Source organism: Oncorhynchus mykiss, chromosome 17 (genome assembly GCF_057628025.1).
Source record: "Oncorhynchus mykiss isolate SJ-2025 chromosome 17, ASM5762802v1, whole genome shotgun sequence".
In the NCBI taxonomy this organism is placed as follows: Eukaryota; Metazoa; Chordata; class Actinopteri; order Salmoniformes; family Salmonidae; genus Oncorhynchus; species Oncorhynchus mykiss.
The window spans coordinates 11,939,412-11,964,481 of record NC_143038.1 but is presented as its reverse complement, the minus strand read 5'-3'; the positions used below and the strand labels follow the sequence as shown (position 1 = coordinate 11,964,481).

The 25,070-nt window shown below is 40.8% G+C and overlaps 1 protein-coding gene across 2 annotated transcripts in view; it reads right to left on the bottom strand.

The window, feature by feature from the left end:
• Nucleotides 1–23,841, bottom strand: part of LOC110493692 (uncharacterized) — a 41,405-nt gene extending 17,564 nt beyond the window's left edge. Inside the window, exons 1-12 of one of the 2 annotated variants that reach the window (XM_036949683.2) lie at nt 23,565–23,841; nt 17,597–17,726; nt 16,669–16,824; nt 16,390–16,527; nt 15,080–15,231; nt 13,860–13,963; nt 13,526–13,709; nt 13,177–13,308; nt 12,940–13,083; nt 12,618–12,753; nt 11,553–11,703; nt 11,327–11,463 (exon numbers count right to left, since the gene is read on the bottom strand). In XM_036949683.2, coding sequence (XP_036805578.2) covers nt 11,327–11,463; nt 11,553–11,703; nt 12,618–12,753; nt 12,940–13,083; nt 13,177–13,308; nt 13,526–13,709; nt 13,860–13,963; nt 15,080–15,231; nt 16,390–16,527; nt 16,669–16,824; nt 17,597–17,726 — 1,564 coding nt within the window. In that variant the 5' untranslated portion in view covers nt 23,565–23,841. Of the gene's footprint in view, nt 1–11,326; nt 11,464–11,552; nt 11,704–12,617; nt 12,754–12,939; nt 13,084–13,176; nt 13,309–13,525; nt 13,710–13,859; nt 13,964–15,079; nt 15,232–16,389; nt 16,528–16,668; nt 16,825–17,596; nt 17,727–22,609; nt 22,822–23,564 lie in introns of those variants that run through there. The other variant, XM_090204812.1, reaches the window with a different exon arrangement.
• Between the last annotated feature and the right edge of the window lie 1,229 nt (nt 23,842–25,070).

Genomic DNA, 25,070 nt, shown 5'->3' with positions numbered 1-25,070 from the left:
ATAACATGGGAACAACTGGGAAGTAAGAGGAAACAACAGGGAAATAACATTGGAACAACTGCAAAGTAAGAGGAAACAACAGGGAAATAACATTGGAACAACTGCAAAGTAAGAGGAAACAACAGGGAAATAACATGGGAACAACTGGGAAGTAAGAGGAAACAACAGGGAAATAACAGGGAAACAACTGGCAAGTAAGAGGAAACAACAGGGAAATAACATGGGAACAACTGGGAAGTAAGAGGAAACAACAGGGAAATAACATGGGAACAACTGGGAAGTAAGAGGAAACAACAGGGAAATAACAGGGCAACAACTGGGAAGTAAGAGGAAACAACAGGGAAATAACATGGGAACAACTGGGAAGTAAGAGGAAACAACAGGGAAATAACATGGGAACGACTGGGAAGTAAGAGGAAACAACAGGGAAATAACAGGGCAACAACTGGCAAGTAAGAGGAAACAACAGGGAAATAACATTGGAACAACTGCAAAGTAACAGGAAACAACAGGGAAATAACATGGGAACAACTGGGAAGTAAGAGGAAACAACAGGGAAATAACATGGGAACAACTGGGAAGTAAGAGGAAACAACAGGGAAATAACAGGGCAACAACTGGCAAGTAAGAGGAAACAACAGGGAAATAACATGGGAACAACTGGGAAGTAAGAGGAAACAACAGGGAAATAACATGGGAACAACTGGGAAGTAAGAGGAAACAACAGGGAAATAACAGGGCAACAACTGGCAAGTAAGAGGAAACAACAGGGAAATAACATGGGAACAACTGGGAAGTAAGAGGAAACAACAGGGAAATAACAGGGCAACAACTGGCAAGTAAGAGGAAACAACAGGGAAATAACATTGGAACAACTGCAAAGTAAGAGGAAACAACAGGGAAATAACATGGGAACAACTGGGAAGTAAGAGGAAACAACAGGGAAATAACAGGGCAACAACTGGCAAGTAAGAGGAAACAACAGGGAAATAACATGGGAACAACTGGGAAGTAAGAGGAAACAACAGGGAAATAACATGGGAACAACTGGGAAGTAAGAGGAAACAACAGGGAAATAACATGGGAACGACTGGGAAGTAAGAGGAAACAACAGGGAAATAACAGGGCAACAACTGGCAAGTAAGAGGAAACAACAGGGAAATAACATTGGAACAACTGCAAAGTAACAGGAAACAACAGGGAAATAACATGGGAACAACTGGGAAGTAAGAGGAAACAACAGGGAAATAACATGGGAACAACTGGGAAGTAAGAGGAAACAACAGGGAAATAACAGGGCCACAACTGGCAAGTAAGAGGAAACAACAGGGAAATAACATGGGAACAACTGGGAAGTAAGAGGAAACAACAGGGAAATAACATGGGAACAACTGGGAAGTAAGAGGAAACAACAGGGAAATAACAGGGCAACAACTGGCAAGTAAGAGGAAACAACAGGGAAATAACAGGGCAACAACTGGCAAGTAAGAGGAAACAACAGGGAAATAACATTGGAACAACTGCAAAGTAAGAGGAAACAACAGGGAAATAACAGGGCAACAACTGGCAAGTAAGAGGAAACAACAGGGAAATAACAGGGCAACAACTGGCAAGTAAGAGGAAACAACAGGGAAATAACATTGGAACAACTGCAAAGTAAGAGGAAACAACAGGGAAATAACATGGGAACAACTGGGAAGTAAGAGGAAACAACAGGGAAATAACAGGGCAACAACTGGCAAGTAAGAGGAAACAACAGGGAAATAACAGGGCAACAACTGGCAAGTAAGAGGAAACAACAGGGAAATAACATTGGAACAACTGCGAAGTAAGAGGAAACAACAGGGAAATAACATGGGAACAACTGGGAAGTAAGACGAAACAACAGGGAAATAACAGGGCAACAACTGGCAAGTAAGAGGAAACAACAGGGAAATAACATGGGAACAACTGGGAAGTAAGAGGAAACAACAGGGAAATAACAGGGCAACAACTGGCAAGTAAGAGGAAACAACAGGGAAATAACATTGGAACAACTGCAAAGTAAGAGGAAACAACAGGGAAATAACATGGGAACAACTGGGAAGTAAGAGGAAACAACAGGGAAATAACAGGGCAACAACTGGCAAGTAAGAGGAAACAACAGGGAAATAACATGGGAACAACTGGGAAGTAAGAGGAAACAACAGGGAAATAACATGGGAACAACTGGGAAGTAAGAGGAAACAACAGGGAAATAACAGGGCAACAACTGGCAAGTAAGAGGAAACAACAGGGAAATAACATGGGAACAACTGGGAAGTAAGAGGAAACAACAGGGAAATAACATGGGAACAACTGGGAAGTAAGAGGAAACAACAGGGAAATAACATGGGAACGACTGGGAAGTAAGAGGAAACAACAGGGAAATAACAGGGCAACAACTGGCAAGTAAGAGGAAACAACAGGGGAATAACATTGGAACAACTGCAAAGTAACAGGAAACAACAGGGAAATAACATGGGAACAACTGGGAAGTAAGAGGAAACAACAGGGAAATAACATGGGAACAACTGGGAAGTAAGAGGAAACAACAGGGAAATAACAGGGCAACAACTGGCAAGTAAGAGGAAACAACAGGGAAATAACATGGGAACAACTGGGAAGTAAGAGGAAACAACAGGGAAATAACATGGGAACAACTGGGAAGTAAGAGGAAACAACAGGGAAATAACAGGGCAACAACTGGCAAGTAAGAGGAAACAACAGGGAAATAACATGGGAACAACTGGGAAGTAAGAGGAAACAACAGGGAAATAACAGGGCAACAACTGGCAAGTAAGAGGAAACAACAGGGAAATAACATTGGAACAACTGCAAAGTAAGAGGAAACAACAGGGAAATAACATGGGAACAACTGGGAAGTAAGAGGAAACAACAGGGAAATAACATGGGAACAACTGGGAAGTAAGAGGAAACAACAGGGAAATAACATGGGAACAACTGGGAAGTAAGAGGAAACAACAGGGAAATAACATGGGAACAACTGGGAAGTAAGAGGAAACAACAGGGAAATAACAGGGCAACAACTGGCAAGTAAGAGGAAACAACAGGGAAATAACATGGGAACAACTGGGAAGTAAGAGAAAACAACAGGGAAATAACATGGGAACAACTGGGAAGTAAGAGGAAACCTCAGGGAAATAACATGGGAACGACTGGGAAGTAAGAGGAAACAACAGGGAAATAACAGGGCAACAACTGGCAAGTAAGAGGAAACAACAGGGAAATAACATTGGAACAACTGCAAAGTAACAGGAAACAACAGGGAAATAACATGGGAACAACTGGGAAGTAAGAGGAAACAACAGGGAAATAACATGGGAACAACTGGGAAGTAAGAGGAAACAACAGGGAAATAACAGGGCAACAACTGGCAAGTAAGAGGAAACAACAGGGAAATAACAGGGCACCAACTGGCAAGTAAGAGGAAACAACAGGGAAATAACAGGGCAACAACTGGCAAGTAAGAGGAAACAACAGGGAAATAACATTGGAACAACTGCAAAGTAAGAGGAAACAACAGGGAAATAACATGGGAACAACTGGGAAGTAAGAGGAAACAACAGGGAAATAACAGGGCAACGACTGGGAAGTAAGAGGAAAAAACAGGGAAATAACATGGGAACAACTGGGAAGTAAGAGGAAACAACAGGGAAATAACAGGGCAACAACTGGCAAGTAAGAGGAAACAACAGGGAAATAACATGGGAACAACTGGGAAGTAAGAGGAAACAACAGGGAAATAACATGGGAACAACTGGGAAGTAAGAGGAAACAACAGGGAAATAACATGGGAACAACTGGGAAGTAAGAGGAAACAACAGGGAAATAACATGGGAACAACTGGGAAGTAAGAGGAAACAACAGGGAAATAACATGGGAACAACTGGGAAGTAAGAGGAAACAACAGGGAAATAACATGGGAACAACTGGGAAGTAAGAGGAAACAACAGGGAAATAACATGGGAACAACTGGGAAGTAAGAGGAAACAACAGGGAAATAACAGGGCAACAACTGGCAAGTAAGAGGAAACAACAGGGAAATAACATGGGAACAACTGGGAAGTAAGAGAAAACAACAGGGAAATAACATGGGAACAACTGGGAAGTAAGAGGAAACCTCAGGGAAATAACATGGGAACGACTGGGAAGTAAGAGGAAACAACAGGGAAATAACAGGGCAACAACTGGCAAGTAAGAGGAAACAACAGGGAAATAACATTGGAACAACTGCAAAGTAACAGGAAACAACAGGGAAATAACATGGGAACAACTGGGAAGTAAGAGGAAACAACAGGGAAATAACATGGGAACAACTGGGAAGTAAGAGGAAACAACAGGGAAATAACAGGGCAACAACTGGCAAGTAAGAGGAAACAACAGGGAAATAACAGGGCACCAACTGGCAAGTAAGAGGAAACAACAGGGAAATAACAGGGCAACAACTGGCAAGTAAGAGGAAACAACAGGGAAATAACATTGGAACAACTGCAAAGTAAGAGGAAACAACAGGGAAATAACATGGGAACAACTGGGAAGTAAGAGGAAACAACAGGGAAATAACAGGGCAACGACTGGGAAGTAAGAGGAAAAAACAGGGAAATAACATGGGAACAACTGGGAAGTAAGAGGAAACAACAGGGAAATAACAGGGCAACAACTGGCAAGTAAGAGGAAACAACAGGGAAATAACATGGGAACAACTGGGAAGTAAGAGGAAACAACAGGGAAATAACATGGGAACAACTGGGAAGTAAGAGGAAACAAAAGGGAAATAACATGGGAACAACTGGGAAGTAAGAGGAAACAACAGGGAAATAACAGGGCAACAACTGGCAAGTAAGAGGAAACAACAGGGAAATAACATGGGAACAACTGGGAAGTAAGAGGAAACAACAGGGAAATAACATGGGAACAACTGGGAAGTAAGAGGAAACAACAGGGAAATAACAGGGCAACAACTGGCAAGTAAGAGGAAACAACAGGGAAATAACAGGGCAACAACTGGCAAGTAAGAGGAAACAACAGGGAAATAACATTGGAACAACTGCAAAGTAAGAGGAAACAACAGGGAAATAACATGGGAACAACTGGGAAGTAAGAGGAAACAACAGGGAAATAACAGGGCAACAACTGGCAAGTAAGAGGAAACAACAGGGAAATAACATGGGAACAACTGGGAAGTAAGAGGAAACAACAGGGAAATAACAGGGCAACAACTGGCAAGTAAGAGGAAACAACAGGGAAATAACATTGGAATAACTGCAAAGTAAGAGGAAACAACAGGGAAATAACATGGGAACAACTGGGAAGTAAGAGGAATCAACAGGGAAATAACAGGATAACAACTGGCAAGTAAGAGGAAACAACAGGGAAATAACATGGGAACAACTGGGAAGTAAGAGGAAACAACAGGGAAATAACATGGGAACAACTGGGAAGTAAGAGGAAACAACAGGGAAATAACAGGGCAACAACTGGCAAGTAAGAGGAAACAACAGGGAAATAACATGGGAACAACTGGGAAGTAAGAGGAAACACCAGGGAAATAACATGGGAACAACTGGGAAGTAAGAAGAAACAACAGGGAAATAACATGGGAACGACTGGGAAGTAAGAGGAAACAACAGGGAAATAACAGGGCAACAACTGGCAAGTAAGAGGAAACAACAGGGAAATAACATTGGAACAACTGCAAAGTAACAGGAAACAACAGGGAAATAACATGGGAACAACTGGGAAGTAAGAGGAAACAACAGGGAAATAACAGGGCAACAACTGGCAAGTAAGAGGAAACAACAGGGAAATAACATGGGAACAACTGGGAAGTAAGAGGAAACAACAGGGAAATAACATGGGAACAACTGGGAAGTAAGAGGAAACAACAGGGAAATAACAGGGCAACAACTGGCAAGTAAGAGGAAACAACAGGGAAATAACATGGGAACAACTGGGAAGTAAGAGGAAACAACAGGGAAATAACAGGGCAACAACTGGCAAGTAAGAGGAAACAACAGGGAAATAACATTGGAACAACTGCAAAGTAAGAGGAAACAACAGGGAAATAACATGGGAACAACTGGGAAGTAAGAGGAAACAACAGGGAAATAACAGGGCAACAACTGGCAAGTAAGAGGAAACAACAGGGAAATAACATGGGAACAACTGGGAAGTAAGAGGAAACAACAGGGAAATAACATGGGAACAACTGGGAAGTAAGAGGAAACAACAGGGAAATAACAGGGCAACAACTGGCAAGTAAGAGGAAACAACAGGGAAATAACATTGGAACAACTGCAAAGTAAGAGGAAACAACAGGGAAATAACATGGGAACAACTGGGAAGTAAGAGGAAACAACAGGGAAATAACAGGGCAACAACTGGCAAGTAAGAGGAAACAACAGGGAAATAACATGGGAACAACTGGGAAGTAAGAGGAAACAACAGGGAAATAACATGGGAACAACTGGGAAGTAAGAGGAAACAACAGGGAAATAACAGGGCAACAACTGGCAAGTAAGAGGAAACAACAGGGAAATAACATGGGAACAACTGGGAAGTAAGAGGAAACAACAGGGAAATAACATGGGAACAACTGGGAAGTAAGAGGAAACAACAGGGAAATAACATGGGAACGACTGGGAAGTAAGAGGAAACAACAGGGAAATAACAGGGCAACAACTGGCAAGTAAGAGGAAACAACAGGGAAATAACATTGGAACAACTGGCAAGTAAGAGGAAACAACAGGGAAATAACATGGGAACAACTGGGAAGTAAGAGGAAACAACAGGGAAATAACATGGGAACAACTGGGAAGTAAGAGGAAACAACAGGGAAATAACAGGGCAACAACTGGCAAGTAAGAGGAAACAACAGGGAAATAACATTGGAACAACTGCAAAGTAAGAGGAAACAACAGGGAAATAACATGGGAACAACTGGGAAGTAATAGGAAACAACAGGGAAATAACAGGGCAACAACTGGCAAGTAAGAGGAAACAACAGGGAAATAACATGGGAACAACTGGGAAGTAAGAGGAAACAACAGGGAAATAACATGGGAACAACTGGGAAGTAAGAGGAAACAACAGGGAAATAACAGGGCAACAACTGGCAAGTAAGAGGAAACAACAGGGAAATAACATGGGAACAACTGGGAAGTAAGAGGAAACAACAGGGAAATAACATGGGAACAACTGGGAAGTAAGAGGAAACAACAGGGAAATAACATGGGAACGACTGGGAAGTAAGAGGAAACAACAGGGAAATAACAGGGCAACAACTGGCAAGTAAGAGGAAACAACAGGGAAATAACATTGGAACAACTGCAAAGTAACAGGAAACAACAGGGAAATAACATGGGAACAACTGGGAAGTAAGAGGAAACAACAGGGAAATAACATGGGAACAACTGGGAAGTAAGAGGAAACAACAGGGAAATAACAGGGCAACAACTGGCAAGTAAGAGGAAACAACAGGGAAATAACATGGGAACAACTGGGAAGTAAGAGGAAACAACAGGGAAATAACATGGGAACAACTGGGAAGTAAGAGGAAACAACAGGGAAATAACAGGGCAACAACTGGCAAGTAAGAGGAAACAACAGGGAAATAACAGGGCAACAACTGGCAAGTAAGAGGAAACAACAGGGAAATAACATTGGAACAACTGCAAAGTAAGAGGAAACAACAGGGAAATAACATGGGAACAACTGGGAAGTAAGAGGAAACAACAGGGAAATAACAGGGTAACAACTGGCAAGTAAGAGGAAACAACAGGGAAATAACATGGGAACAACTGGCAAGTAAGAGGAAACAACAGGGAAATAACATGGGAACAACTGGGAAGTAAGAGGAAACAACAGGGAAATAACATGGGAACAACTGGGAAGTAAGAGGAAACAACTGGGAAATAACAGGGCAACAACTGGCAAGTAAGAGGAAACAACAGGGAAATAACATGGGAACAACTGGGAAGTAAGAGGAAACAACAGGGAAATAACATGGGAACAACTGGGAAGTAAGAGGAAACAACAGGGAAATAACATGGGAACGACTGGGAAGTAAGAGGAAACAACAGGGAAATAACAGGGCAACAACTGGCAAGTAAGAGGAAACAACAGGGAAATAACATTGGAACAACTGCAAAGTAACAGGAAATAACAGGGAAATAACATGGGAACAACTGGGAAGTAAGAGGAAACAACAGGGAAATAACATGGGAACAACTGGGAAGTAAGAGGAAACAACTGGGAAATAACAGGGCAACAACTGGCAAGTAAGAGGAAACAACAGGGAAATAACATGGGAACAACTGGGAAGTAAGAGGAAACAACAGGGAAATAACATGGGAACAACTGGGAAGTAAGAGGAAACAACAGGGAAATAACAGGGCAACAACTGGCAAGTAAGAGGAAACAACAGGGAAATAACAGTGCAACAACTGGCAAGTAAGAGGAAACAACAGGGAAATAACATTGGAACAACTGCAAAGTAAGAGGAAACAACAGGGAAATAACATGGGAACAACTGGGAAGTAAGAGGAAACAACAGGGAAATAACAGGGCAACAACTGGCAAGTAAGAGGAAACAACAGGGAAATAACATGGGAACAACTGGGAAGTAAGAGGAAACAACAGGGAAATAACATGGGAACAACTGGGAAGTAAGAGGAAACAACAGGGAAATAACATGGGAACAACTGGGAAGTAAGAGGAAACAACAGGGAAATAACATGGGAACAACTGGGAAGTAAGAGGAAACAATAGGGAAATAACAATGGGAACAACTGGGAAGTAAGAGGAAACAACAGGGAAATAACATGGGAACAACTGGGAAGTAAGAGGAAACAACAGGGAAATAACATGGGAACAACTGGGAAGTAAGAGGAAACAACAGGGAAATAGCATGGGAACGACTGGGAAGTAAGAGGAAACAACAGGGAAATAACAGGGCAACGACTGGGAAGTAAGAAGAAACAACAGGGAAATAACAGGGCAACGACTGGGAAGTAAGAGGAAACAACAGGGAAATAACATGGGAACGACTGGGAAGTAAGAGGAAACAACAGGGAAATAACAGGGCAACGACTGGGAAGTAAGAGGAAACAACAGGGAAATAACATGGGAACAACTGGGAAGTAAGAGGAAACAACAGGGAAATAACATGGGAACACCTGGGAAGTAAGAGGAAACAATAGGGAAATAACAATGGGAACAACTGGGAAGTAAGAGGAAACAACAGGGAAATAACATGGGAACAACTGGGAAGTAAGAGGAAACAATAGGGAAATAACAATGGGAACAACTGGGAAGTAAGAGGAAACAACTGGGAAAAAACAGGGCAACAACTGGGAAGTAAGAGGAAACAACAGGGAAATAACATGGGAACAACTGGGAAGTAAGAGGAAACAACAGGGAAATAACATGGGAACAACTGGGAAGTAAGAGGAAACAATAGGGAAATAACATGGGAACAACTGGGAAGTAAGAGGAAACAACAGGGAAATAACAGGGCAACGACTGGGAAGTAAGAGGAAACAACAGGGAAATAACATGGGAACAACTGGGAAGTAAGAGGAAACAACAGGGAAATAACATGGGAACAACTGGGAAGTAAGAGGAAACAACAGGGAAATAACATGGGAACAACTGGGAAGTAAGAGGAAACAACAGGGAAATAACATGGGAACAACTGGGAAGTAAGAGGAAACAACAGGGAAATAACATGGGAACAACTGGGAAGTAAGAGGAAACAACAGGGAAATAACATGGGAACAACTGGGAAGTAAGAGGAAACAACAGGGAAATAACAGTGCAACGATTTGGAAGTAAGAGGAAACAACAGGGAAATAACATGGGAACAACTGGGAAGTAAGAGGAAACAACAGGGAAATAACATGGGAACAACTGGGAAGTAAGAGGAAACAATAGGGAAATAACAATGGGAACAACTGGGAAGTAAGAGGAAACAACAGGGAAATAACATGGGAACAACTGGGAAGTAAGAGGAAACAATAGGGAAATAACAATGGGAACAACTGGGAAGTAAGAGGAAACAACAGGGAAATAACAATGGGAACAACTGGGAAGTAAGAGGAAACAACAGGGAAATAACATGGGAACAACTGGGAAGTAAGAGGAAACAACAGGGAAATAACATGGGAACAACTGGGAAGTAAGAGGAAACAACAGGGAAATAACATGGGAACAACTGGGAAGTAAGAGGAAACAATAGGGAAATAACAATGGGAACAACTGGGAAGTAAGAGGAAACAACAGGGAAATAACAATGGGAACAACTGGGAAGTAAGAGGAAACAACAGGGAAATAACATGGGAACAACTGGGAAGTAAGAGGAAACAACAGGGAAATAACATGGGAACAACTGGGAAGTAAGAGGAAACAACAGGGAAATAACATGGCAACGACTGGGTAACAAAGTGTTACTAACCCATTCATAGTGTTTAGCTGCTAAATACAGATATAGATATGTGATGAATTTTCCTGGTTGTTACGTATAAATAATGATTTGTTACTTAAGAAATATAAATAATAGAGGCTAATAAGTACAAGTTATGTAATAAATATTTATGGCCATTTCACCTCTTCTCAGCAGCACCGTACGTATTAAGAATACACTTGGAACTTTCGTAGAAAGAATGGTTATTTAACAGAATCATTTGAGAATCTATATCATACTTATAATGTATGTGGACCAATCTCAAAATGTACCTTTTGGGTCTTTGCTTGTTGCGCATAATTATCCAGTCCTTACCATGTTGTTATTGACTATTTTTAAGTAATTATTATGTAAATTCCGAGCCTGTTCCCTGTGCGCCGATGACGTGGTGGTCAATTAAGGCAACCTCCTCACCTCTCTGATTCAGAGGGGTTGGGTTAAATGCGGAAGACACATTTCAATTGAATGCATTCAGTTGTGCCACTGCTAGATATCCCTGAACCCTTCACTTGTTTCAGCACTGTAAACTAAAATGCTACCAAAAGTTCATATTCCCATAAAATAGATAAAATACACGCTTCAATAACTGGCAGTATGTGAAAGTGCTATCTGTAAATGCAGTGTATCATATGTCTGATGAACCAAAGACATCAATAGTTCTGCTGCAATGTGAATGAATTGTGCACATATTCATTTGCATAGGCCTAAGCAAGAATAAGCGAACACCATGAGATGGGACTTTCCATGACCATAATAATCTCAAACATGAATGATACATCGTACCAAGACTTGAACTAGTAGGCACAAGGCCCGGTAGCCTACCTTCTTTCAAAAGAATGAGACGTGGCCCATCCACTCCTACACTCTTCAACTGCAGTGGTGGAGTGACTGTCAGGTGAGGGTAAGCATTCAATTCTTCAGTCATCTTGGCAAATGTCTCATCTAGTTGGATCTGAAAGCTTTAATTTGATTAAACAATAAAACATGAATTACCAGTTACACTATCGATGCAGATAAAGTATTGAACGATACAATGAAAGAATCATACTTTTGACCAGTCACAAGTCCATATGAAACCCAAACAGGGAAGGTTTTGATGGATGGAGGCAGACTGAGTAAAATCTTTTCGACATCGGTAGCTCTCCACATTGAAGTTTCTGTCAGGATCTCAGCAGAGCAGTTTGGGATTCTTTCTCCATCTTAGCAGTGGTAAAACACGTCATGTGCAGTTACAACATTTGATCATGAAACTACTGTACATGTCAAAGTTTAATTCACATATCGAAAGTTATACTTTTTTCTGTTTACAAAAAAACAAGACATTATTAGCTGCTCTTCCAGTGCAGACACTAACACATCTCAGCAATCAATGATTGCAGGGTAGCCTAGTGGTTTGAGCGTTGGACTAGTAACCGAAAGGTTGCAAGTTTGAATCCCCGAGCTGACAAGGTACAAATCTGTCGTTCTGCCCCTGAACAGGCAGTTAATCCACTGTTCCTAGGCCGTCATTGAAAATAAGAATTTGTTCTTAACTGACTTGCCTAGTAAAATAAAATAAAAAAATAAAAATTAACATAGGTGCATGACAATTAGTTCTGGGTTTGACTAAGAATTCAAATTCACACTCTGTAGAGAGCCCTGTAATTCTTAACTCTGAGGGAACATGCCAAAGTTTCATCAAACCCGTTCCTATGTTTAACATTATGGCTGCAGTGAGCCAGTCAAGTCACAGCTATTGATTCAAAACCAATGTTTAAACTCTAGAGCCAATTGATCTTGCGTTATGGAATTTGGTACATGATATGATGGCATTTTACATATATTTTTGATGTACTATAGAATTGAGTTGTGCAGAGCAGTTTCCCATTAGTATGGTACTATTGTAGCCTGAGTACCAGTCTGTTTAGATATCCATTCACTACTTGCCACTCCTTGTTATGCCGAACATGTTTGGCATCACACAGAGTGCTGGTTGTGGCATGTAAGCACAAAACAGGCTCCGGATTTCAGGCCAGTACTGTTGGCCATTGTGCCACATGTAGATGTTACTGAAAATATATTGTGCCCACAGTGCTGTGCATATTACAAATACCCACATCTGCTCATGTTTTACCTTTAATTTTCTGTAGGACATACTCTCTTTCAAAGACATCTGGTAGTCCAGGTACTTGAACTGGGTCGCTGAAGCGCACTCCTGGTTGAGAGGTCAAACATATCGGTGCAAAGACCTCATGTTGGGAACTCTCTTTCTAGGGTAGACAAAGAGATAGAAAACACATGCATATTGTGGTCATTTGTTTATGTTACATGCCAAACAAATAGAGGTGCAGTATCTCAGTTCCCCATTAAAAACATTTTATAACGTGCAATACAATACGATCCATAATGTATTATCAATGGTACCTAAAAAAAAACAAAAAAAACAACGGGCATACCTCTGCTTTAGATATCAGGTAGGCCCAGCAAACTGGTGCATTCTCAAACACGTCGGGGTCTTCAATGATCTTGTCACCTCTTTTTTTATCGAGGCTTGGCAACAGCTCTCTGAAGAGAGTGTACAATCCCTCAACAATGGCAATCTAAAACAAATCAATGTTAGGAATCTATATGTAGACTTACATGATATTACATGTGTACTGTACATTACGCTTGTGTTCAAAAATATGTATCACCTTCTGGGTCCTACTTCCACTTTCATTTCTGCACAACAGCTGATACAAACTTTGTGCCAGGGGATTACATCCACTGAGCTTTCGAATGTACGCATTCACTTTCTTGAATCCCTCTCCGGAATGTTGAACTTTCTGTAAGGACATTAGGGAAGATCATTTAAATGCATGATGGGTGGCTCGATGAGGCAAGGGACTGTAGATTGAACATCCCATATCACAAGCAAAGGAACATTGCAGCACTCTTAATCTGGACATGGTAATACCAACACATCTGAAGTTTGAATAAACGGTTCCCACGTCATGGTCAACACGACTGTAACAAGACAATGTGAATATCTGAATATCTCACAACGGTGTATAGTGAAGAAAAGAAAGCGCTGAGTCCTTTCCGGGTTTGTTGCACTGAGGGTACAACATCATTCAAGAAGAATTCCATGTTGTCCTGATTCTCATCGGGGAAGGAGGACAACGAAAAGGGCACAGTTGTCTCCTCATTGATTCCACAATCTTGCAAAGTTTCACCGTGTTCACCTCTGCAAAAAGGTACATTAGGAAGAAGTTGTATTGAAGCTATATACGGTCAAATGATAAGATGTGCAGGGGTTTATTAATTGACATAATTTTGTGTTGTTAAATGTATTAATACATGATTAAATCACAATTATATATGCACGTGACATTACTTATAAAGGAGGACATGTGCTGGGATTCCACTTTCATTAGAGAGCTTTTGTCTCAAGACTCTAATTGTGTCACTTGTCAAGTCCACCTTGACCTCATAGTCTCCCTGTTGGTGAAAAGCACAGTATATTCAATAATTGACAGACATTATTTACAGAGCTTAGTTGCTACCAGAGGGCTATACCACGTAGCGAGATAGAGGAGTTAGCGGGCTAACTTTGGTAAACTCTTAAACTCTGGACAACCATTAACACAAAGCAGGCTCACCTTTTAGCTAGGTATATTTCTATGGCAACGAATCTTTCAGCTCTAACTTGCTCCGTGGCAGGTTAACTCCACTTTATCACTTAAAGTAAAAAATGTGAGACTTGAGTTGAGGACCAATCAAATGAGATTCCCTCCCTTTTGCAAAGATTGCGTCACATCATTCTCTTCATACAGACAATATTTTGATGAAGACGACCGATTAAATATTTTATTAATCAAATCTTATTTTGTGTTAAAAACAGTAAGTAAAACTCTGGTTTGACTGTATTAATACAATTATTTATCGAATTAGAAAACAGCCTGCTCGTTCATGGATAAGCATACCAAAGACGGCATTAACAATACCCATAGTAAAAGCAAGACAGCACTTCTAATAGCCTGCTTACCACTATAACCTGAATTTGCAGGATAACCTTTCTTTCATTTTGATTTCGACCACCAACAAAGAAAAAGGTGGCACTGGCTCGACCAGGAATCTCTGTTCGCGTATTGTCTCAATTAAGTTATCGGCGTTCACCTAGCTGGGCTATCCACATCAATCAATCAATCAAATGTATTTATAAAGCCCTTTTTTACATCAGCAGATGTCTCAAAGTGCTGTTCAGAAACCCAGCTTAAACCCCCAAACAGTAAGCAATGCACATGCAACATGCAGTTACAAGCCTGGCTTGAGTTAGCAGCAGGTGTTGGATCAATATCCACCTTCGTGATATCCATTAAGCATAAATTGGAATGTGAAGCTAATTGAAGCTAGCTAGCTTTAGAAAATCCTCAATAGATCTAGCCGGCGTCGTAGTATACCCCTCTGGTATTACACCCTTTCATAATACATACAGGTTTGGAAAAGTAAGGGGTTAGAATCACAGTAAATACAGCTAAAACAGCTATAAATATATACATAAATTGAGTCCTGCCACGTTGAGCTTTGTATTTTTCAATAATGTGATGAATTCACCTTGAGCATAATGTGGCATCGAACATTCTCCTCTCCTGAGATGTCAGTCATCTCTCGTTGTGGCATGTGGGGGGCTTGTTTCAAGTTCTCCTTGGGTGTAAATATGGCATAAAGCTCACTTCCATTTTCAATGTGCCTGTCTTTCAAAGACCCTAAAATGGTTGTAATATAAGATGCTTGTCAACACAAGGGATCTTCCATGTCATTTCACCTCAAATTATATGTATTTACAGTAGCCGTCAAAAGTTTGGACACAATACTCATTCAAGGTTGTTTTTTTGTGTGTTTTTTTTAGAATAATAGTGAAGACATCAAAACTATGAAATAACACATGAAATCTTGTAGTAACCAAAAAAGTGTTAAACAAATCAAAAAGCATTCCATGTGAAGCTGGTTGAGAGAAAGCCAAGAGTGTGCAAAGCTGTCATCAAGGAAAAGGATGGCTACTTTGAAGAGTCTGAAATATAAAATATATTTTGATTTGTTTGACACTTTTTTGGTTACTACTGGTTGTCTCCCTACACACCTGGTTTCAATCCCATTTTTCAATCCCAATCCCTGTTGTGCATTTAACCCTCTGTTTCCCCTCATGTCTTTGTCAGAGATTGTCCATTATTGTTTCGTGTTGTTTGTATTGGTGCGCGACGGGTCCTCGTACCCACTTTGTTTTGTTTATTTATTCATGGTTTTGCAGTTATGTTTTCGAAGTTATTAAACTACTCCATTTTACCAAGTTCAATTCTCCTGCGCCTGACTTCATTGCCACCTATACACACGCCTATGACAATAAGACCTAGTTGTAACACGCTCAATACTACTAGTAGTACTAATGCCCCGTGTGGCTCAGTTGATAGAGCATGGCACCTGCAACGGCAGGGCTATGGGTTTGATTCCCACGAGGGACCAGTATGAAAATGCATGCACTCACTGTAAGTCGCTCTGGATAAGAGCGTCTGCTAAATTATGTAAACTTACTACTTCTGGGCTATAGTCAATAAAGGCTACTATCCCATTGCAGATGGAATTAGCTGTTAGCTAAATCTGCTACAACACAATTTCACTTGTCTGCTGAGACTCGTGTTTTTATTGTCCCTGTTCAAATAAACGTAAATAACATTTATAATACAGTCACTATTATACTAGCCTCAAACTTTAAACACTAGCCTCTAACAATTTAAACTTCTAAACTCCTCCAACTAACATAAAATACTTCTGGACAGCTTATAACAAAATACCCTTTTTAGTCATGAATGTGAATGTGTTTTCATAATGGGGTATTCATAAAAGCATACTGTATCTGGCATACGTACATGTGTTGAAGAAAGGATCATCAGTTAGAGGCATTCCCTCAATGGTGTAGAGGCACAGGGCTCTGGAATTCCCTATGGCCTCTTGGTGGCAAATCCTTAGCATCAGATCTTCAACCGTGTTTTGGGCAGGATCCATGTCTATAATTCAAAATATAGTCAAACATGAGGCATGTCACAAAGTAATGACTTTTAGTGATATGATGCTTTTGATAAGAGTTATAGAATCCCTTTGAATAAAATGCTCTCCTCTTTCCTATATGACCTACTACTATGTCTCACCTCTGATGTCTCTTGGCTCAGGACAGTGGGGATATGTGTACCGCAGATGGAAAGACTCCATCGATTTCTGTACAGGCATTGCTTGCTGTGGCGCTCTGAGTCGTTGGATGAAATCTTTCATTTTTTCAAAGCGATTCTTTTCTACATGACTGAAATCTGTTGGGAAAAAATGAACCACAGACCCTTTTTGACCAGCCATGCAGCTTGCTAATAATCCCATTGTACGCTGATGTGTGCCCCACAATGGCAAAGAACTTCAACCAAACAAGTGAAAAATGAATGGGGCCCAACACTGCAAGAACAATGTTTTCGATGTTATGACTAAATTAAACATTGTCACAATGTCACATCTTATTACTCGGATTGAGGCCTGATAGCCATAAAAACTAGGACTTTAGAGTGAAATATCCATTGACCCCCTACTCATCTAAGTACTTTGTGATGCACCATTTACTGCCAGTCTTTAGTATATTATATATATTCATATGTTATTCATGTATTATATTATTGTATTATTAATTCAGTCTGAAGCGGCGATACATTCACAATGAAACCAAAACCAAAACAGATTTTCACCAGTAGGTTAAGTCAGCTTGATAGTAACTAGCTATTGTAGGCCAAATACATCAGATATGCGATTAAAAACAGGTTGAGACTGATTGTATGTTAGCATTTTTGTCTATAACGACATGGGGTGGTATAAGAATAAATCACTCTGGGCTATGATGTTAAATGGGAAAGGGAAAGGGGATCCCTAGTCAGTTGTACAACTGAATGCATTCAACTTAAATGTGTCTTCCGCATTTAACCCAACCCCCTCTGAATCAGAGAGGTGCAGAGGGCTGCCTTAAATTCAAGGCGCATCTAGCGAAGAACTACACAGTGTCAATATGGTGTCATGGAGTCAGTTACATGTCTGTGGCCTTACTCATTTTGTCTAAATCTTCACCATTTACGCCATCAATGAAATCTCTCTCATCTTGGACACCCAAAGTGAGGAATGTATTGTAGTAGGCCTCCAGTCTGTGCTGCGCGAGGAGATTGAATATCTTATCCATCTAGAACAAAATGAAGGTAAAACATTCCAACATTAACATAAAGGCTGGGCACCAACATTGATCATTCGATTTGATACCGTTATGAGTAAAGCATATCTTGATACGTATCAGTTTATCCTCCTACACCATTATGTAAAAAAGCTTACATGACTGATTTTGCAAACACAAAACCCTCTCACAGGCTCTCAACTTTATAGCACACTTAAAGAATCCTTAAATGGTGAAGCTGCCACGTCCGTTTGGGATACTGCATCGAACACTGTTTTTTCCCCTCAGACCCCATGGCATGTGCGATAGAAGAGCAGAATGTGGACTGCACATGTGGTTTGCCACGCTGCAGGATGCTCCTCGCCCCCAGTTCCTCAACAACACAAAAACAATAACAAAGGCACTGGGGGCGAACAGTTGCGCTGTTTCCCCAAATGTGGATTTGGTTTTTAACTGCCTGCTGAAAGGTAGGTTAGGTTAGGCCTGTGGTGTAGCTGTTCATAGTAATAAGGGATAGTTTATTTACATTCTGTCCTGTACTCTTACATTGTATATCCCGTTTCTTCTTACATAAGGACAGGGCCAGCTCTAACCTTTTGGGGGCCCCCCTCTTAACGGTGGAGAGACAAACATACGTTTTAAAGCAGCAATGTTGCAGTTTTATAGCAACTTTTCAGCAGTTTGACACATTTTGCCATGGGGTGGAGAGCAAATTTTGCAATTTTATAGCACCTTCATGCAATTCTACTCATTCTGCCATTGGGCAGAGATACATTTTTTCAATTTTAAAGCAAATTTCCTGCAATTCTACCCATTTTGCCATGGGGTGGACCCAGATTAAATGTTGTGATTTTTTTAACACTAAGAAAAAAAAATATGTATTTATTTATTTATTTATTATTGTAAGTACAAAAGTGTCCTCTTTAGTGGTCATTAGGAAGTAAATATGAAACATTTTTCATTACAGTCAATGGGTACAGTAGGTAAAAAAACACTACAGAGGACATTTTTTGATAAGCTCTTATTTAATGTGAAATAACTTTTACACAGTGACAATTAATAATTACACAAAAGTTGTCAACACATGTGATATCATTGAAAGGCCCAGAATGTCCCCTCAACAGGACGTAATCCAGAGGCTTGTATGGCCTCAGAGATATGGACCAAGAAATGATGTACACTAGAGAGGACACAAATTAATTGATTGTTAATTAACAAACAAGTTTTGCATCTCCAGGCCTCCACGCAACAAGCTGCATGCAAGCCGCTGATGAGCACCTTTTGAACATTGACATTTTAAAAAGTTGAATAAATCAGTTTAATATGTACCATCACAATAAATACATAATTTATTTAGTAAAGTCTAAAGAAACATTATGATATGAAGAAAATGCATGTCAGAAGAACAGAACATGAGTTGGCCAACTATATTATCTGGCGATGCCAGGCTGTAGGCTGTAGGCTTGTTAATTTAGCTGACAAGACATGCTTGTAAGTCCCGTGCCATTATTTTATATTATAGGATTTTATAGGAAGAAGAAATAATTGAATTTAGCTGAATAAAATAGTAAGGATATTTTTACCATTCCAGAGCGAATACACATATGAAGTGGCTATGTTGAGCGCAAAAGAGATCATTTGAAAGTCCTATATGAGACACTCTGTAACGCTCGTCTGAGGAGTGGACCAAAGCGCAGCGTGGTATGTGTTCATGATTTTTTATTAACTCAGAACACTTTGAACAAAAATAACAAAGAGACAAACTAACAGTTCTGTAAGGTAACCAAACTAAACAGAAAACATAGAAGCGGGCCCCGGACTGGGGACCCTCGTAGCAGGCCCCGGACTGGGGACCCTCGTTGTGGGCCCAGGACTGGGCACCCTCGTTGCGGGCCCCGGACTGGGCACCCTCGTTGCGGGCCCCGGACTGGGCATCCTCGTTGCGGGCCGCGGACTGGGCACCCTCGTTGCGGGCCCCGGACTGGGCACCCTCGTTGCGGGCCCCGGACTGGGCACCCTCGTTGCTGGAGGCTCCGGACTGGGCACCCTCGTTGCAGGCCCTGGACTGGGCACCCTTGTTGCGGGCACCGGACTGGGCCAACCAAAGGGACAATCCCGGGGATCCACGGGGATCCCGAGGCACGGGAACCTGTTCACCAGCTGAGGCATGGGAGCCTATTGAGCCTTCTGAGGCCTGGCAGTCTGTCGAGCCAGCAGTGGCATGGGAGTCTATCAAAAACCGCTGAGGTATGGAAACCCGTCAAGCCAGGTGAGGCAGGGGAACCCGACAAACCGTCTGAGGCCTCCCAGGTAGCTCCAGGTTCAAACACCCGGACCCGACATCACCTCCAACACAAAAAATAAAAAATAAAAACACCCCCTGATAATTCCCTTTGGTGAGGCATCATTCTGTACAGAGTGCGCTGAGAGTCGGGAAGCAAGTTCAGGGTGTGAGTGTTTTAATAAAAATAAACATAATACAAAACAAGAAACACTAACAGCACACAGACATGAAACAGAAACAATGACACCTGGGGAAGGAACAAAATGGAGTGACATATATAGTGCAGGTAACAAGGAGGTGATGGAGTTGATGAGGTGATGATGTTTTTTTAAAAGACAAACCGGGTGTGAAAGCTAGTTTGAGCTAGCTAGCTAAGCCAAGTTATCTAGCTAGCTACCTAATGTGAAACAATGCACGACACAGTAACATTCGCTAGCTCTTTCCCCCCCGCTTTTGGTCAACCACATCGCCTTGCCCATTTGTCCATCTAAAAGTAATTCCACTCAACGACGGCTGCAATGTATGGTAGACTTTCTAAACAGCTGAAACAATCCTCATTCACAAGCTTGCCGGATTACTTTGATATTCTGGATTTGGTGGGCGAATTAACCCACCAATTGGGTCATATCTCAATAACTCAACATAAATAACCCAACCATGCTGTTTTTAAAGAAAACGTGACACAATGCCTGCAACACAGCAGTTGGGTCATCCAAACAACCCAGCATTTTTTAAATTGTAGATTTAGAGTTATTTGGCAACTAGTGGCGAGTGATATGAACATATATGGGCTGCATGAAGAAAATATAGGCTATTGATGATTTGAGAAAGTAGCAAAAAAAGCTTGCGCTGTGTTACATTTTTCAAGGATGATTCCGCCCAAACTCTGTATGCTATGGGTTTTCCAATCCTGTTCCTGCAGCTACTTAATTTGTGAAATGTTACTTATGAGCCCTTACCAACAACCGAAAGAGAAGAGGAGATATAAATAAAAATGAACATTTTGCCATTGCTTATGCCATGTTAATGATAGCTGAGTGAGAGTGACTAACAAAATCAATGGGGGCCCCCTGGAGGTCAGGGCCCCTAAACTAATTTACCAATCTAAAAATTGCTAGCTAACATGGCTAATTGAGTGACTGTTAGTAACCAGGTTTTCATTATGTGAGTAAAGTACATGGCAGATAAAAAATGTCACAACAGTCCTGATGGGAATAACAAATTTGTCGCTAAACTTTCCAAATGTCGGCAAAACAAAATACACTAGACAAAGTGCGATATTTGTATGTCTGTAAAAGTAATTACGTGAGAAATTGTGGTGGAAACGCTTTTACGAGCAGATATTGATATAATAACCACTATATCAAAGTATGCCATTTACTAGGCTACAGATGAAATAAGTTATGATGAACTTCACAGGGTGGTGAAAGCGCAATGTGATGAGCTTGAGCTCCTTTCCAATAAATATCATGCTGATCAATGCTTGGCTGTCATTTGACAAATAAAAATAACATCACTCTCATCCATATACGCATTCACTATATAACATTTCTTGTGACAAACTCATCAGTAGAGCTGAAAATGAGATGGAAACCCATTTAACTTTTATTTTTTATTCGGTACATGGGAATTGCCAAAAGTAATTTTTATGTGCACTATGTCATCATGCACAGCGTTTTATCTGCAACAAGTCAATTGGATGAAAACACATCTCTGGTGGTAAAATTTGCATATAGCTTTTATGCAGATTTTAGAATGTTCGCATTTAAATCTGTCGCCAATTGGATGGAAACCTAGCTAGTGACTGACAAAACAAGAGAGTAACTGCTGATGCACAACCACATTTCGAACATACACCTTGTGTATTCTACTAATGTAACTGTCAACAGTAAATTGAGACCCCGTCTGAGTGGCCGGGGGCCCTAAGCGTCCTATGTCGCTTATGCCTGAAGCCGGCCCCCCAATTTAGACAGGGCTTAATCTGTGGTTAACATGCACATCACACAAGGCACCCAGAACATTCACACTTGGCCAAATGGGCAATCAGCAAGCAATTGTCTGGACTTCACAAAACCTTAGAAGTAAAGAGAAAATCGAAACATTCACTCAGTTGCAACGTTATTCATAAAACTGATATGATATTGATATTGAATCCAACTAATATTGATATAGATTTTCCATATCAGTGTCCATCACTAATTGTTATATTGGCAATGGCACTGAACTTTCACATCTGACAAATACGAGAATAAACCTATAAAATAAGAAGTGTGTGTAATTGTCTACCCTTTGCTCCTTAATGGTTATATTGCATTTCAGAAAAACTGAGCCAAGGGAATAGAATGGAGACTGTATAATTGACACATACCAACAAACCGGTGTGATTAGAACGCTTATTTAGCACGTCCAGTTTCGGTTTCAACAGTCACGTTTGAGCTGGCCACACTGTTTTTTCACAGAAACATTTTTGCACAAACACAGTCCTTACAAAGTTATGTCCTGACTGTGACCAGTTTATTTTTGTTTGCAATGTTCAGACATTCACAGAAGTGGCACAACACAATCCTGCAGTAGAAACAACAACACAATATACAGTAAATAAGGCACTTACTTTGATAGGAATGCACACATGTCCAAAGTTATTACTTGTAGGGAAAACAACAATGAAGGCAACGCCAGCGCCAGCCAGAAAATGTGTCATGGGGAAAAAGTTTGTGCAAGACTGTCAAATGTCTACTTGATCTGCAGAAACACTGGGGAAGTGCTTGGCCTCTCCTCGAGGAGAAAAGTTTGTCCGCTCAGTAAAGACTCAAACATAAATTGTCCTCAACAGTGAAATGGGCTAATTCTATATGAATTAATGAAGTGGAACTGAAATTGACTATTGAAATTGACAAGTTGAAACATAGCCTATGGATAATTAGCAGGCAGTATGGGTTAACTGTCCTGTTGCATAACAATCCCATTTTGGAACAATGAGTGCATTCTGACATCACATGCATAAAACAACTCACCCTGGGGAGACCGTTAGAGATATTTGGAACTCACGCATGAAGGTGCGTTCATAAATTCAATCTGGAGTGCCAGAGTGCGCTCAGAGTGCCCTCTGGGTGTTTGTAAATTCAGAGCGTTGTTAGATTGGATTGTCCGTTCATAAATTCAGAGCGTTTCACTCTCGGAGCGCACACTACCAGACAGGCCAAGGAGTAGGGTTGATCCGAGCGTTCTGACCTCACAACTGCAGTCAAGCACCCAAGCTATCTGGCTAACGTTGGCTAGCTTGCTAGCTACTTCCAGACACAAATGAGAGAACACCTTTCATGTTATCCAGAGCGTTGGTGACTGTAACTGCTGCTGGAAACAATTGAATAATTCTACTACTTTTCATTCTACAACTAAACCTATTTTTTGTTATTTTGAATAATAAACAGTTCTAAAATAAAACATAAATATTGTTGGATGTTGACCGTGTGTCTGCTCTAATGTTAAGTTTCTATCTCTACTTTTCTTTAAAATGTCATATGCAGGTGTATTTCATACTTCATACTTAAAAAATGAAAAGTTACCTTGGTGGATGGATGTTGCTCCACTGGCAGTGCTGAGTTGCTCTGACTTCAGATTCTGTTTACACCCTTACTTACATCTGTTGCACATTTATTTGAAATGGTGCAGCTAGATGGAAATGAAACCTATCTTCCTGGGAAATAATGGGTGTAGCTAGATGGAAATGAAACCTATCTTCCTGGTATTCAATAGAGACCAAACAAAACCAAATGGGCCAAACCCGGGAGGGACCTACCAGAATTTGTTCAATAGGAATCCCCTGTTTTCATTTTCATTTGCAAACTGTTTTGCTACGGTGTGCACTAATGAATATACCCAGGATCTTTCGTAACATGAAAGTTGAAAGTTGAAAGTGAAAGTATTTTGTGCCATTATGGAAAACACTAAAATGTCCTGTTTACTGAAAGAGCAATGCATGCATCCAATACACCTTCATGAAAACACATTCACATTCATGAATATTCTTGTCAATTATCACATTTGTAGGTAGATACAAATACAGGGCTACACATTAAATTTGCCTGTTACAGGATATGTACTGTATAGAAGTTACGTTCATTGTAAAGGAGTGGCAATTGTAATTTACTACAATATCATTTAAAGTGAAAATGTCATGGAAGCAACTTGTATTTTCAACCAATTTAGGCTTTTTGAAAGACAGGCACATTGAAAATGGAAGTGCGCTTGTAACAAACAGATACTTGGCAGATAGGGTAGAGTCAACAAAGACTACGACTGGGTACAAGGCCATGGAATTAGATCATGCTAGACAGAATTACAAAAACATATACTTTATTACACAGTTATTACAAATTCCAATGAAACAAGTGGTATAGCATGCAAGAATATGGTTGCAAATCTTGGCTTCTTGCACCAGCTCAATAGATACTAGAACAGTAGCTTACTTAAAGAAGTTAAACTGAGGATGAAATACGCACCAAAATATCTGAGATATCATACCACTCCAATATTATATACCAGAATATGTGAGATATCATACCACTCCAATATTATACACCAAAATATCTTTGAGATATCACTGCAGACAAACTCTAACAGTAACAGGCAATGGCATGGTTGGAGTCTAGCAGCTACCTCTCCCTGATCTGGCTTGCGCCCAGACAAACTCTAACAGTAACAGGGAATGTCATGGTTGGAGTCAAGCAGCTACCTCTCCCTGATCTGGCTTGCGCCCAGACAAACTCTAACAGTAACAGGCAATGGCATGGTTGGAGTCTAACAGCTACCTCTCCCTGATCTGGCTTGCGCCCAGACGAACTCTAACAGTAACAGGCAATGGCATGGTTGGAGTCTAGCAGCTACCTCTCCCTGATCTGGCTTGCGCCCAGACGAACTCTAACAGTAACAGGCAATGGCATGGTTGGAGTCTAGCAGCTACCTCTCCCTGATCTGGCTTGCGCCCAGACGAACTCTAACAGTAACAGGCAATGGCATGGTTGGAGTCTAGCAGCTACCTCTCCCTGATCTGGCTTGCGCCCAGACGAACT